Raw genomic sequence first — 15746 nt, forward strand, 5'->3', positions numbered from 1 at the left:
AAGTGCTAATTTCAAAATGCCCTTTTTAAAGTAGAAAACGTACTGGTAATTGGTAACATTAAGAAAACATGCAGATTGCTTGTTAATTGCCCATTTTGTCACTTCAAAATGAGACTATTTTTTCATGCTTTCTCAGTAATTTGTTGTACCCCCCCATGATTTTTAATGGCTCTAGACTAACATGCTGTGTCTGTGTGTGTGTGTGTGCATGTGGCTGTGTGTGTGTGTGTGTGTGTGTGTGTGTGTGTGTGTGTGTGTGTGTGTGTGTGTGTGTGTGTGTGAAAGCGTGTTTGTGTGAGAGAGAGAAAATCAAACACCTGTGGTCGTTCCACATGCTGATTCTCTATTAGCATCTGTCTCTTTTCAGCATGCCTGAGGTGTGAGACATTAAGGTGGAAAAGGCAAAACATGAGCTTCATCACTGCTATTGTTCTGCTCCCATGCTCTCTCCTATGATACTCCTCGACCCTGCACTGGTTTCTCTTACACCCAATCAATCAATCAATCAATCAATCAATCAATCAATCAATCAATCTCCCTGCTTTAGTGTGGATCAATCATTTACTGTACTGTGTTATTCACCATGATTATTTTAGTTAAAAAAAGAAACTAATTAAAAAAAGAGTCACCTATTTATAATATGATTTTGAGAGGAAATCAGAAAACCAAAAAAGAAACCCACATGAACATAAGCACAGAAACTCAGCACAGTGAGTAATACAAGATCAGAGCCAGGGGTCCTGGAGGTGTGAGGTAGGATCTGGAACTAATTTGCCAGTGGTTTAAAAATTACAACTAAAAATGACAGAATAAAATATAAAATCAAAACAATCAGTTACTCATCAAGTACAGTTTTTTACTGTGACTGTGACAGTTGGACATTTAAGGGATGTAAAATGAAGGTCTTTATCAGTAGATCACATGACATCATCTAGAGTATATCTAGGATTCAGGCCATGCTGGACTAGTAATGTACATCCATTATTATTAGTAACACTGCTTTTCAGTCAGTGCGCTGTGATCTAATCTAATCAATTCCTGATGCGATCAAACATTGGGTTTGAGGGAAAAACATGAGATAGCACTGAAACTCTACCATGAGCCTGTTAGCTGTCCTAGGGGTTGCTTTGTTATGTGAGTAACTGCTGTCCATAAACGGGTTTAGATGAGGGGTCCTAAACTGGACATCACAGACACACACACATACACACACACACCTCCTTTTGCCCACTCTTTAAACAAACCTAGGACAGTCTCGGTTTTCGGTGCTCACTGAAGCACATCCATGAGCAGCTAAGAGCAGCTTCTGGCACAAAAGGAGGCCACGTCTAAAATACAAAGCCTCAGGAGAGACCAGGCAGAGTGTGGGGCTCTTCACCTCGCCTTTCTCTATAGGCCACCCGTCCACCTGCCTCCACCCTCGCTCCGCCTGACCCCCTCCGTGCCGGATGAAGAGCAGGTGCATTGATTTCAAAAAAGGCAGCGGAGGAGAACGAGGGAGGGGAGAGAAGACAGGAGGCGGAGCTCTTTAACATCTGAAAGACTCCAAGGTGCATGATGTGAATGTTGTTTTTTTCTGTTCTCTTTTGCTTTCTCTGCTTTTATATTTTTCTCTTTATCTTGCCAAGTTGGACTCAGATCGAAGGCTTTACAGCTACTGACTACACACTAAAGCATGGCAAAAAAAGTAGCAACTACCTCACTTTTTTGCTTCAGAACGTATTCATCATATGTCGTGATCTAAACGACAAATATACGTTTTTTTTTTTTTTTTAGAAAAATAAAACTGTTTATTGTCCATGTGACCGAGTAGAGACTGTGAATGTGTGCATTCAGAGAGGTGAAGCCAAGAGAATGTCCAAGAGAGGAAAGCGGTGTTCATCTGGCCTGTAAGGATTTTAATTAGTGTTAATTGGCCACTGAGGGAAATGAGACCTATGAGTCTGTGTTTGTGTGTGCATATTTGAGTATGTGTGTGTTGCTGAAGCCACTCGGCCCTCCCCTATCTTCTCCGTAGTGATGGTTGCTGTTTATAAGCTGGTTAAATCCCCGGTCAGGTCCTGTATTGGTACACAGGTGGGCAGAGGGACTGAACTCTTTCTGCTTCACGCACACTGCTGACATCCTCTGGGTCAGCCACCCTACAGACCTCTCTCACACCTTTCCTTCTTTCTCCCTCGTGGAGCTTCGACTGGTAGATAAACTCCTTTAAATTCATATGGTTTACTTTTTTGAAATCTAAAAAGAAACATGTGATGCATAATGAATCAGATCTTTCCTTTGTTGAAAAATGAGCAGCAGACCCTCTGCACTGTGCTTATGAGATTTTATAGACTAAAATAACATTAGTATCTGAACCATCCTTTCATCTGTGTAAAGGAGCGGCTGAGCAACGATGCGTTGCCAATCGGCTGGAAAATCGAAGAGAGATCTCACTAATGACATTGCGAATGTTTCTCATTTCCGTTTCTGATTTTGCAATAAGCAATAATGTTCCTGCCTTAATGATTATTCTTTTTGTTCCCACCTGTTCTGTTTCTGCTATCTCTATGCTCCTCACATTTTCTGCCATACTTTTAATCCCTTCCTGTGTTTTGCTCTTTGCCATTTTCCCTTGCAGCAATTTTGCTGCCTCTCTCTCTCTTATACACACACCTGGAATCACTGGATGCTACCTAATTGCTTCTTTCTACCGCCCACCACTGAGCACTAAACACAAACAGATGCATATACTCACATACACTGGGGCATGAACAAATGCACACACACATAGGGACATTTTAGTCTATAAAATCTCAACCACGGTGCATAGCCTCAAACACAAAAAGCGGCCAGAATACCGTCAAAACAGCAGCATAACGTACATACTGTAGACACACAGCCCTGCCTTGCAACGAAAACAGAAAGAGGACAAACAACCAACACACACACACACACACGGGCAGACAAGATCTGACTAAGGGTTTCAGCAAAAGCCTTAAAAACCCAGATAAGAAACCTGCTATTTACAGGCCAGATGTTGATCCTCGCTACTGGATCTTTTCACTCACTGTGTAAACACATCCCACTGGCTAGACTACGTATGAGTCATTGAGCACCTGACAATTCAACATGATCCAAAAGTTTATCGTACTGAAGACTGATCAAGAAACAGGTCATAGCATTATAAAAACTCTACCTGATTTAAAGTGAGTGGAGGGTGCCGAGAGTTTGTTGTTGAATCTAAAAGTCTATTCAGTTTCTGCAGCTCTGATAGATGAACGCAACTCCAGCTGTAATTCTAATGACAGGTTTATATTATTCATTCATTCATTTTCTACCGCTTATCCGAACTACCTCAGGTCACGGCGAGCCTGTGCCTATCTCAGGCGTCATCAGGCATCAAGGCAGGATACACCCTGGGCGGAGTGCCAACCCATCGCAGGGCACAAACACACACTCTCATTCACTCACACACTACGGACAATTTTCCAGAGACGCCAATCAACCTACCATGCATGTCTTTGGACCGGGGGAGGAAACCGGAGTACCCAGAGGAAACCCCCAAGGCACGGGGAGAGGGTTTATATTAATGAACTCATTTCTAATACATTATCGTTTCTATATCTAGGAGTTTTGCTGATTCACAATGAACCTCAGCAATGGAGCAAAAATGTCAACTCACTAACTTTGACCATGGGATGATTTTGGTGCCAGATTTTTAATTCAATTCAATTGACCTCTATTTATCCCTATTTTCACACACAATTAGTCTTAAGGGTTTATACAGAATGGTGCAAAAAACAAGAGACAACCAAAGAAACACTTTACTTATGACAGAAAACAGAGAGAATGGCCAGTCTGATTGAATGTGACTGATCAGATATGGTAGATCATGTAACCACTCTATACAATGGTGCTGAACAGAAAAGCATGTCAGAACACACAGCCTTCAGTTTGAGGTGGATAGGCTACATCTGCAGAAGACTGAATAAGGTTTCACTCCTGTCAGCCAAGACGCTAAAGCAGGAGCAGTCACACTGACATGGGACAGCTGAAGATTGGAAAAATGCCACCTGCCCTATCAGTGATCTGTAGGTGTGACTGGGGTCAAACTCCCACCTCACTTTCTGGAAGTGTACTCTGTTAAAAGTCCTTTATGTAATATCCTGTGACAGTAACCGATATAAAAAGATCACACCTCACTTTACAGAATTAGTTTATCAGGATGGTGTCTATGGTTAGCATCACAGACTGCGATATGATCAGGATATTGTATCGTTAATTCATATGTAGAAAGCTACAAACATGAAATTAAAACACATGAGAAAATAAAGCGAGGCTTTTTACAGACTGTAGCTGTCTTTACTCATTTAATCAGATTGCAGGATTGCGCTAGGTGATGTAAACCATAGCAACTGAATTTTTTTAAAAAAAAAAAAAACGTCCAACGCATCCATCATTCCATTTTCAGAATGTTGGTTAAAATGGAAGTGAATCTTTTCTGTGAGATATACTTGACAGAGAAAAGTCAGACCTTGTGAGATCACTTTCTGTGCAAACTGGTCTCATGTATTTTTTTAATCAAGGAAGTTGTTTTTATTTATTTTTTGAAATCCTTCCACCCCCAGAGTTTTTTTAAGTGATGTCATTTTTCTACAATACATTCATTCATTTATATGCAGTAGGCTTTATCATGGTCAGGGTCAGAGTGGATCCAGAGCTTACCCTGGGAATGCAGTCTGGATCAGATGCCAGACCTCCGCACACGTTCATGTCTAGGGGCCATTTTATTGTAGCTAATTTGCCTATTGGCATTTTCATATGTGGTGGGAGGCAAGCAGAGATGCTGGACTATATACAGACATGGGCAGAAACTCTGCACAGACTGTAACCTGAGCACATGATTGAACCGTGTACAAAGGTAGAAATGTTATGCTCTGAGACATACCTTCTATCCTTTCAACAGCCTTGATCAATTCAAACTAGGCTGGAGAAAAACAAACCTGAAATCTCTCAACCACACTGACTGGAACTTCATTTTTTTGTCAGATGTTAGAGATGACAGTAATTAGTAATTAAATAGTATTGATCAAAATAAGGGGGGGCCACGATGGCTTAGTGGTTAGCACGTTCGCCTCACACCTCCAGGGTCAGGGTTCGATTCCCGCCTCCACCTTGTGTGTGTGGAGTTTGCATGTTCTCCACGTGCCTCGGGGGTTTCCTCCGGGTACTCCGGTTTCCTCCTCCGGTCCAAAGACATGCAAAGACAGGTTGATTGGCATCTCTGGAAAATTGTCCCTAGTGTGTGATTGTGTGAGTGAATGAGAGTGTGTGTGTGCCCTGCGATGGGTTGGCACTCCGTCCAGGGTGTATCCTGCCTTGATGCCCGATGACGCCTGAGATAGGCACAGGCTCCCCGTGACCCGAGGTAGTTCGGATAAGCGGTAGAAGATGAATGAATGAATGAATGAATGATCAAAATAAGTTAATAATAAACGTATTATTATTAGTAGTAATAAAAACAGTATTATAGTAGTGGTGACCTTTGAACACTACCACATTTTTGAAACAACAACATTACAGATGGAAGGATGCCTCATAACACCTGCTGTGTAAAGCCTGAATCTGCGAGGTTAGTTGCTGGGCAAGCCTGACGTCGCTTCTGCGCTTCACGTATAAGTATTTAAAGTCAGCCTGATCCGTTAAAACGGTGCTCCTCCATCCTGCCTCCTCCATTACTCATCATCTGCTTCACGCAAGCAGTTTAAACAGTTATTACACATACAGAAAGTGTCTGACAAACAGCAGTAAATAAAACACAAATCACAATCTGAATAACACACTCCAATCATTAATGCCAAAATATTATTTACTATTTTACTGCCTGTGAGAAAGAGAGTGGGAGAGCTACGGGCACAGAAATGATCTGAAAGTAATGAGGCTAAGGAAAACCACACAATGGGCATTTTCAAGCATGTGTTTATGTATCGATCAAGCTGTATATACATCCGAATGTGCACTCTCTATCTCTCCATCGTCACACAGCAAGGTAAGGAGGGGCGGGGATAGGGTCATAAATTAGGCAGGGAAATTACTGCTAAGTGTACGAATAAATTAAAGTGCACTTGCTTCTGTAAACACTGTCTGACTACATAATTGCTGAACACACTGTAGGAGAAGGAGGGAGGAAGCGAGGGAGGGAAGGTGGGAATAGAGACAGCAAGAAAGAGAGAGAGAGGGAAAAAAAAAAAGAGAGATCATGAGACCAGGAAGAGAAAAGATACAGGAAAACAGCAGTTGGCTGGATAATGTGCATCTGATTTCCACAGCATGACTCACAAACACACAGAGGCATTTATACCAATAAAAATCATCCGTAGTGGCATCAGGACATTTTCAAGTACTTCTCTAAGATGCTATGGGTAAGAATGCCTGCTGGTTGCTGTAAAGGTAAAACACATTAAAGTGAGATGAAATAAATGTGTACTGTTTTTCAATTACTGTTGCACTGCTTGTAGGAAGCTTCTCCTACACACACTACCAATTATTCATTTCTGCTTTTAACAGCTTGATTTCCAGTAAAAATATTCCTGAACCAAACTGCAATTGACACCTACAGTGTGGTATAAATTTGATTAAATAGAGAGAGAGAACATTGATCGTGCTGGCAATATCTATAGGAGTTTTTCTATCTAGAATTACAATTAGTGCTGTTCAGGTACATTAAAAACATCTGATAGAACAAAAAAAAAAAATACCACACCATTAACATGGTATCCAGAGCCAATAAACATACAGTAACCCCAGATTTATTGGTACACTTCAAAAGATGCACTAAAAATGACATGATTAAAAGTTTTCACACTTCATAACATTCCTCCAAAAATAGTTCCATCTACTGTAGCTTCCTTTTTACACAACAGGTTTTTTCATCTCAAAAAAATAGCTGGCAACATGATCAGCACCTAAAAGAAACCTGGTGTATCTTTCAGCAAGTTAATGACAGCTAACTTGAATACAAATCAACACGAATAGTTTTGCTAACACATTCTATGTTGATAATCTCTCTGGAGCTGTTGCCTTCGGTGAAGGTCTTCGGTGAAGAGCGCTTTCACAAAAACAAACCTCAATACAAACGAGCCTGAAATATTCCTGGAGGACTAAAGTGTCTCAAACCTGTTGAACATTACTTAAAGGATAAAATACTGAACAGTCAATACAAAAAAAAACCAAATGTTTAGAAATGATCACTCATTGCACCTGTTTTGCTTAATTTCATAAAAGGCGCTAATAATTCTGGAGTTAACTACAAGTAAACAGAAGTGACTCACATTTGGCTGGAAGGCCGTATGCTCCAGTTATTTTGGCCTCTCCGGTTTCACACCCTCCCAAAGTGGAACATTCCTTCCTCAGGAGAGGACCTGCCCCACGATGGATGGCTCCGTCCACTGCAGATGTAGGAAACATCAGAATGTTAATGAGCAAAAACGTCAGTCTAACCATCATCAGAGAACAAGACATAGGTTAATGCTAATGATACATGTGGCCTTCGATACAAATGCCATTCTATGTGAACTCGGCAATGAAGGCTGCTGTTAATGTAAAGCATTCTGCTTCCTGCGGTGTTCTGTGAAGCCGCTCTTCTCCGGTGCATTTTGGGATGATTTACAGAAACAGCTGCTTTCTCTCAGAATTGACAGCAGCATTTTTTTGGGAGAGCTCAAGGGCTTTTATCGCCCTGCTTAAAGTGCACTGCACTCTAATTCTGTAAGAGAAACACTCTGATACATAGAGTAGGAGATGATGAGGGAAAATATATAGGGATAGCAGAGAAGAAGAGAAATGGTGGTGGGGGGGGTGAGAAAAAGAATCACGGCACACAAACTGTTATCAGAAGTGAGCAAAAAACGAGAGCAAAGGAAGAAAAGAGAAATAAAGACGACGCAAATGTGGTGATGAAAGATGGCTGAGGGGAATAGACTCACTTCCTGTGTAATTGTAACACATAAATACACACACGATGATTAAATGCTGACTTCTTGTTAGCAGGTGTTAATTGGCTCTGCGCTTACCCGACTAGGGACCTGATAACATGTGGAAAAAATAAATCTTATAAATCACGTGTTTCTTTTTTTTATCAAGCACAAAGCCACACAAATGTGCACACGGACACGGACACACACACACACTGTAAACACCAGTATCTCATTAACTGCTGCTCAGTTTTAAGCCTCACCTTGGATTGGCTTGGACTTCTCAGTTAGACTTGCTGATTAGTGAATGAGTTCCTGTCATTGGCTGATTAACTGGTTACCATGGCAGCCATTAGCAGAAACATTTGATTGGATCAGGCACATCTGCTTACCACTGCCACAACTCCCTCTGAAACACACTTCCTCACGTCCTCCTTTATTCTTGCTCTCAATATTCAAAGAAATGTCTCCAGGATTAGACACAATTACTTCATGGCATGGAAAACATCAATCATTTCAAAATGTTGTCAGACTCCTTTATCCAGAGCAACTAACATTTAATCTCATTTATACAGCTGAGCCATTCATGGTTAAAGGCTTTGCTCAGGGGCCCAGCAGTGGCAGATTTGTGGCCCTGGGATTCAAACTCAAGACCTTCCAATCACTAGTCCAACACCCTAACCTCTAGTATACCACATTCCTGATACTGAGAGAGCAAACCAAGCGAAGCTTGGACGAGGCGACACCTGTGGACAGCCTTATTAAGTAGAGTGTAAAGCAGTTTACATTAAAATCGTCTAGGACGTCAGGACAACATGGTGCAGGGGCATGTGAATATGAAGCAGCTTACAGAATGAACGGCATTTTAAAACAGCGTGTACGAATGCAAGCATCGAATTCTGCCGTCTCTTACTTTGTCACACTCAAACTACTTGACTTGATGAGAAGCAGTGGGTGTTGCATATTTGGATTCTGATCCTCTAATGATAAACAAACACTGATGCTTGAAAAAATACTTGCAGCATTAAGTAGAACCAGTGTTCTGCTACTTGATGTCTGGTGCTTTGAGGAGGTTTTGTATTAGAAGATATTCTTAAATTCCTAAGAGCCAAGGCAGAAAAAGCACATAAACCAATGAATCATCGAAGAACGCAGATTCTTTACCTTCCTTCCTTACCTGGAAGTATAAATATCCAAAAAATATTAAATGTTTTTTTTTTTTTTTTTACAATAACTTTTTTTTTTTTTGACTTCAAGACGATTCATCACTAAAACATATTCTTTAATACGTTTCGTGCTGAAGATCATTTCTTTTTCCTTCAAAAGGCAAAAAGCTGATTAGTCACTTAATTGCAGCAGTAATTGAAAAATACTTGTGTAAGGCCAAGGACAGAATAATAAATGTACGCTCAGGAACAGATGCAGATAGACTGTGATGTGCACTTGGGATATTTCTGATATTCGAGCATGTGTTAGAGGGAAAAGAATGGATAAATGGTAAACCGCAAAGTCTAAACCACAAAGTCTGCCTACATCATAACAAAAGCAATTTCCTTACTGCAATTAAATATTTATGATAAATTTTACACAGAGAACAAATTAATTATTATACTAGACTCTCCATGCAGAACTGTTATTAAACAAACAAAAAAAAAGCTTGCTACAGTATATGTTGTAATCTTACCCACAGCACACTGGTGCATAACCTGGGTAATTAAATTACTGAATAAATATTTTTTATAGCCTAATATAAAGCCAAGAATTATTTAACCTCTTAGTTTTGACCAAAAACAAGGAGCAGTGCATTGCTCTGTTCACATTTTCAATCTGGGCCAGTAAACTGATATTGATAATTACTTCATCTGCATTGTTCTGCTGATGGATCACACCATCGAGCAGGAGATCATTCAGTCTTCACTGATTCATCACTTGCTGGTTAAACTGCTCTAAGCAATTCTAGTACTGCACAAATTAAACAACATGACTATCTCAGCAGCACAATAATCCTAGACGAGACGGCTCTGTGAATGATGCAACATTGCGAACATTTTAATATTTGATTGCACTTTTAAAGCCATGCCAACATCAGTGGCTAGTTTAAAGGCAGTATCAAGGTAGGTAACGCAAAATTATACAGCATTATATATTTATATAGCAGCTATATGAGGTGCTTCACTTTAATATTCTAAAAGAACTCCAGGGTTTCATTTTATTAATTGAAGAAAACAAAATACACATCAGTTCTTTCTCTTATTTTGTCTATCCAAATAAAACAGTAACAAAGAATAAGCACTTTGAAGTGGATCCAAGAGAACTCATTTATACAAGAGAACAAGACCAAGAGTACATACAGTTGTTTATACAGTTAACACCAGACTGACCTTAAGAACTTAACTTCATGGTTTTATAATCACATACAAGAAAGACCAAATTATACGAGGATCCTTTACTCTACACCCCACACAAGTGTGTACTACACCTGAGGGTCACTGTCCATTTTTTATCCTACCCTTGTTTTCTCTCTTTTCTTTCTTAATGCTAAGAGACTCTTCTGCTGCATAGTCTGTCCCTGGCTAATTATCACCCAGGTTCAGCAGGTCTTAATAAACCTCAAGAGTGAAGAAGACAAAGAAACAGGGAGGGTGTGAGAGCACAAGAAGGAGGAGAGGAGTGGCGTGAACTGGAGAGAGGAAAGTGTTGGGAAAGAGTGTGCTGAAAAGAAAGGAGAGGATAAGAAAGGACAGGGGAGAAGAGGGTGCGTGAATAGACAGAGTGTTACAGAAAATCTAAGAGAGGAGAGAATAAGAAAGATAAAGGGAAAATGTGTGGTTTGGAGAGAGTGTGTGAAGAACATGAGGAAGGTGTGTGTCGGAACGCAGGTGACAAAAAACAGGGAATTAAATTGAGAAAGGTGTTAAAGTTCTGGCAAGAGAAGGAGCAGAAGGGCAGAGGGCGATGAAGGGGTAGAGAGGTAGAGTGAAAAAAGGAAGGATGAAAAATTAAAGATGGGTGACATGGCAGGAAAGGACAGTGAGGTAATGGTCAGGACTAAATCAGAAGCTTTGTGTTTCAGAGACTGCATAAAACCCACATCAATACAACAGAGTGCAGCTCTACATTTGTCTTTTGGTGTATATGTTTGTGTGTATGTGTGTGTGTGTGTGTGTGTGTGTGTGGGAGGGGGGGGGGGGATCTGATGAGTAAAAATGTGAAGCAGAGATTTATCACAGGTATTGATTACCTCACAGCCAGGCACTTAACACTCACTCACACACGGACACACACACACACACACACACTCACACAGTTACACACTCACACCCCAAAGTCCTGAGTCAACACAGTAAGAAATTACAGTTTATTTGCACAGCACTCTACTTCCATCAGCTACAGAAGAAATCATCTTTCACACACTCTCACAATAATAAGTAACCTACAGTGCTGACCAACTACTAAGAAAAAACAGACTGTTTTCTCCTCCACAGGCAATCCAGTCTGCTTCTGCTTATTATCACTGTTTTCTCACCTACATTTCCATTTTTCATTAAAGAATTTTATTTTATTACACATCAAAATGGAAGATTTGATCTGATACCCAGGACATTATCAGATTCATAGCGGCAAAAAATGGTGCAAAACAATAATGGATTTAATCCTGTAACGAATGAGACTGGAACTGGACTTGTAAAAAAAAAAATTCTTTTGGAAATCTAAATGTTCGCTTAATTTCTTATTATACACTCAATGAGCACTACTTTTTAGGAAGAAATGTACACCTAGATGTTTCTGAAATTATTTAAATCAGCTAATTTTGAAGCAACATTGTAATGCATAAAAACATGCAGATACAGGAAGCAGCTTCAGGCAACGTTCACATCAGCCATCAGCATGGGCAGAAAAAATGTCATCTCAGTGATTTTTGACCATGGCATGATTGATGGTTTCAGATATGCTGGTTTATGTTTGAGTATTTCTTAACCAGCAGATGAGCTACAACAGCAAAAGATCATTGGATTATTGGAGAGAGAGAGAGAGAGAGAGAGAGAGAGAGAGAGAGAGAGAGAGAGACAGACAAACAGACAGCTTAGTATAGTTTATCTAAGAAAATTGGATTGTGTACCATAATTGTATTTTTGTTTCATTGATTTGGAATATCCTACATTGAAAGCAATTTTAAATAAAACAAAATGTAATTACATTAAATTAAAAACTAAAATGATCTATCTGAGGAACAGGTGTACGTGAACTGAATAGTTACTTAAGATCTAATTGGAAAAGGATGAGATGTGAATCTTTCTAATTAGGCATTTGAAGCACACAACACATGTTGTCTTATAACAAGTAGCAGTGTCCATAACTCTTTTCTCTACAAGCATAAATGATTTTCCATAAAGTGTTCAGGCCCTTACTAAAGCAATAAAACCCTTATAAGTCTCCCATTAGGACCCGATACCAATTACTTTAATACAAATAGTTACATAGACATTTAACATAATAAAATATTGGCTTCACTAATTGATATCTGTTAATTCTGGTTTTTACCTTCTGGTTTTTTGCTGTGGTTAAAATGGTGGAAAAAACTGTAAAGAATAGAACTTCCAGGTTTTTGGACTGTCAGTGTACATTAACCACTCATTAAAACCCTGTTAGAAGCCTTTTAACATACAATCAGTGTCATCCTCCTAAATCAACCAACCAGCTCAAAAATCCTGGCACTCCACAATAAATCTAATGACCAGCCTGGAAACATGGAAAAGTGCACTGAAAAGAAAAAATACGTCATATCTCTGACATCAATAATGCCTAAAGTATAATTCATCCACAGACTGGTCAGACTGGAGCTTTAAGGATGTCTTGTTAGCAGGCTAGAGGTGCTGAGAAATGACATGTGAAGAGTGGAAATGAATTCACTGGTAATCTCATATACTAGACATAAAAAAAGTCCAGCACAAAAGAGTGCCAAAAGACGAACGTAACAGCGTAACTACTCATTCAAATCAATCAAAAATTAGCTTCAGAATCTTTACTGATGTTAAACTCAAAAACTATAAACTTTTTTTACTTAACTGACCTAATACATGAAAGTAATACCACAAGATTCACAAAAGAAAAGAACTCAAGTCGCACAGTGATGTTAATTTAAATCAAATTTCATTTAGTTAATGCTCCTTCCACGAAGGAATGCTGGAAAATATTATCTACTAATTATTAACAACGACTTTATTCCTAGCCTCTCAAATGTCAGCTAACATGAGAACTTTGACAACATGATATAGCTAAACACTAATCAATACTTGTCACAATATTAACTGCTTACAATTATACCCGTAATTAATATAGAGTAACAAGTGTACAGAGCTGCAAAGAGATTACTGTGACACATAAGTGTCATTCTCAAAAAAAAGAAAAGTTTTTTTTAAATTAGTGGAATTTCAATCAAAATCATGAAGCTGTCTGATGTTAAAAGTTCACATTCTGTATTTATAATTAAATGATTATAGAGAAATATAGTGACGTAGTGTTTTCATGTTAATGCATTGAGCAAAAGATTCTTTTTCTAAAAGTCTGAAGCTTTAAGTGAACATCATTATAAATAATTCTGAAATTTCTGGAAAATTCTAAAAAAAAAAAAAAAAAAAAAAAAGGTATTTTTGTACAGAAATTAGGAGATAAACAATAGTGCTATACAAATGATAATGATACATGATAAATGGATGAAGCGATTTAGTTTTTACTTCAGAAATTAATTGTCATGTCTAGTAGAAAGGCATGACACTTAATAAAAAAAGTTGGATAAAGTGGTTAGTAAAACAGAATCTGCTCAAGCTGTGCCAAATGATCCTTTTTGCGGTCTTTCTTGTAAAACAGATGAATAGATTTTCACCTTTCTTATTACGATGCACCATGCACAAGCTGTTATATTTTGTGCTACCAGACTTTGTCTTTTTAGCCCTTGTAATTCACATTTGTTTATGTTATAAATTACATTTTAATGATGCTTAATAAAACCAAACTTTTCCGGGGAGATTTAATGTCCACCTTGAATCATAAATGGATACCTTGCATTTTTAAATATGAAAGGGGATTGTACGGATGCTTAAGGTAACAGCTGGGTGGTGAGAAGTGGATAAAGAGAATGCTTTTTGTTAGTGTTTGTGTGTGTGCGCGTGTTTTATCTGTCCAGATGGTATGCATTGATTATCTGATGCTGTGGGTGCAAGTCGGGTGAATTCTTACAGCCAGAAGCTGCCAGTACTAAAGCTCAGTAGGCTGCTAAAGAACCTGTTTAAACGCTGTGCTGCAATCTGAGGTATGGTACAGAAAATATAGATAGACATATATACATACTTGTAACTGTTGTTCTCTGTAACTGTTTCATATAATTCCACAAATGGAAAACACAGGCCAGTGTTATCAATGTTATTCTATTAATCATTTAGTCTGATAATTTAAGCACGTTTGACTTAAAAACTGAACTGATTCAGTCCAGAACTTAATAGTTTTAAAATTGTGGCTTATAAACAATGGACATAATGTGGTCTTTGGATAGAACAAAAAAACTTTAGGTCTACAATAAATAAACCAAATTTGTATTCTACACTTTTAAATCCTGTGCATAAAATAAATATGCACTGAGATAGTCCATGGAATTTATTCAGGAGTTGTTGGTACAATAAAGTATGGATATTTGAATACAGAAAACATCATCAAATAAATAACATCACCTTAAGCAATGAAAACTCTGCATTCAGTGTATTTCTAACCACTACAAGTAAAATTAACCTCAACGGGGCATAATGCTATTTTTTCCCTTTTGATAACTACAATTAATCAATAGAATGTGCACATTTAAATATATGTGCCACTGTTAAGACATGAAATTCTGTGTCAAGTCAAATGTGAAGACTCTCTTCGAAATAATTCCTAAATTATTAAGTAGTATGGAAGATCTTTCATGGCATGGGCAAGTCACATGTAGTTAAAGGTTAAGGTGAGAGTCACGGAGGCGAACACCCACATTGTTGTTTGGCATCTCTGGTAAACACAGAGCTGTTTTTCTTTTTATGGAACATTACCACAACTTGAATTAGTCATCATTCTTCTCCCAAAGAGAGATGAGTCACAATTCTGAAACATCAATAATTTTCAGTCTGTCCATTTCAAAATCCTGTTTAGAAAAAAAAAAAAAAAAACACCCACGCATAAAAGCAATTACATGTGAGCTGAGATTGCTTCTACATGAAAGCCCTAAAACATGTCAGTGTGCTTCTTCTACAAGCTTCTAGGCTTGTATACTGAGTGCACTTCCTCCTGACAAATGTTTCTTTATTACCAGGCAGATATAATAAATATGTTTGTCCATATCTATTTCTGTAGACATGCTTGACTTTACTCTTTACTGCTCACCTACTCTTCAGTATTTCACTTAACTGGAAACATTTTACTGGAACATGCAATGGGAATACATTAAGAACATCAAAACATGTGTTTATGTTTTCATTTGTTCACAAGTGATGATCCTGTACCTCACATAGACGTGAAGCTTCCATTGTTTCCTATAAATATAAGGTATATGCGAGGTTGTATAATAGCCAGCATGAGAGGTCATGAATCCAGATGAATCACAAGTCATCGCCGTTAAGCTCATACTGTATAGCCGTAGTGAAATTGTTATTTTTGCCACGTTCACAATCTTGTAATGCTGTAGAATGAATGACACTCGGCTTTTACCTCTTTATGTGCTGCAAAATGCCAGTCTTATGCTTTAGACATGTAGAGGCCATGAAAAAC

At 38.6% G+C, this 15746-nt stretch overlaps 1 protein-coding gene across 1 annotated transcript in view; it reads right to left on the reverse strand.

Annotated features, from left to right (window-relative positions):
- The window catches only part of macrod1 (mono-ADP ribosylhydrolase 1), a 69009-nt gene that overhangs the window by 12332 nt on the left and 40931 nt on the right, over positions 1-15746 (reverse strand). The window contains exon 5 of the mRNA XM_060885369.1: positions 7314-7430. Within this exon, the coding sequence (XP_060741352.1) occupies positions 7314-7430 (117 nt within the window). The remainder of the gene's footprint in view (positions 1-7313; positions 7431-15746) is intronic.

The sequence above is a fragment of the Tachysurus vachellii genome, chromosome 13 (genome assembly GCF_030014155.1).
Source record: "Tachysurus vachellii isolate PV-2020 chromosome 13, HZAU_Pvac_v1, whole genome shotgun sequence".
Classification (NCBI taxonomy): Eukaryota; Metazoa; Chordata; class Actinopteri; order Siluriformes; family Bagridae; genus Tachysurus; species Tachysurus vachellii.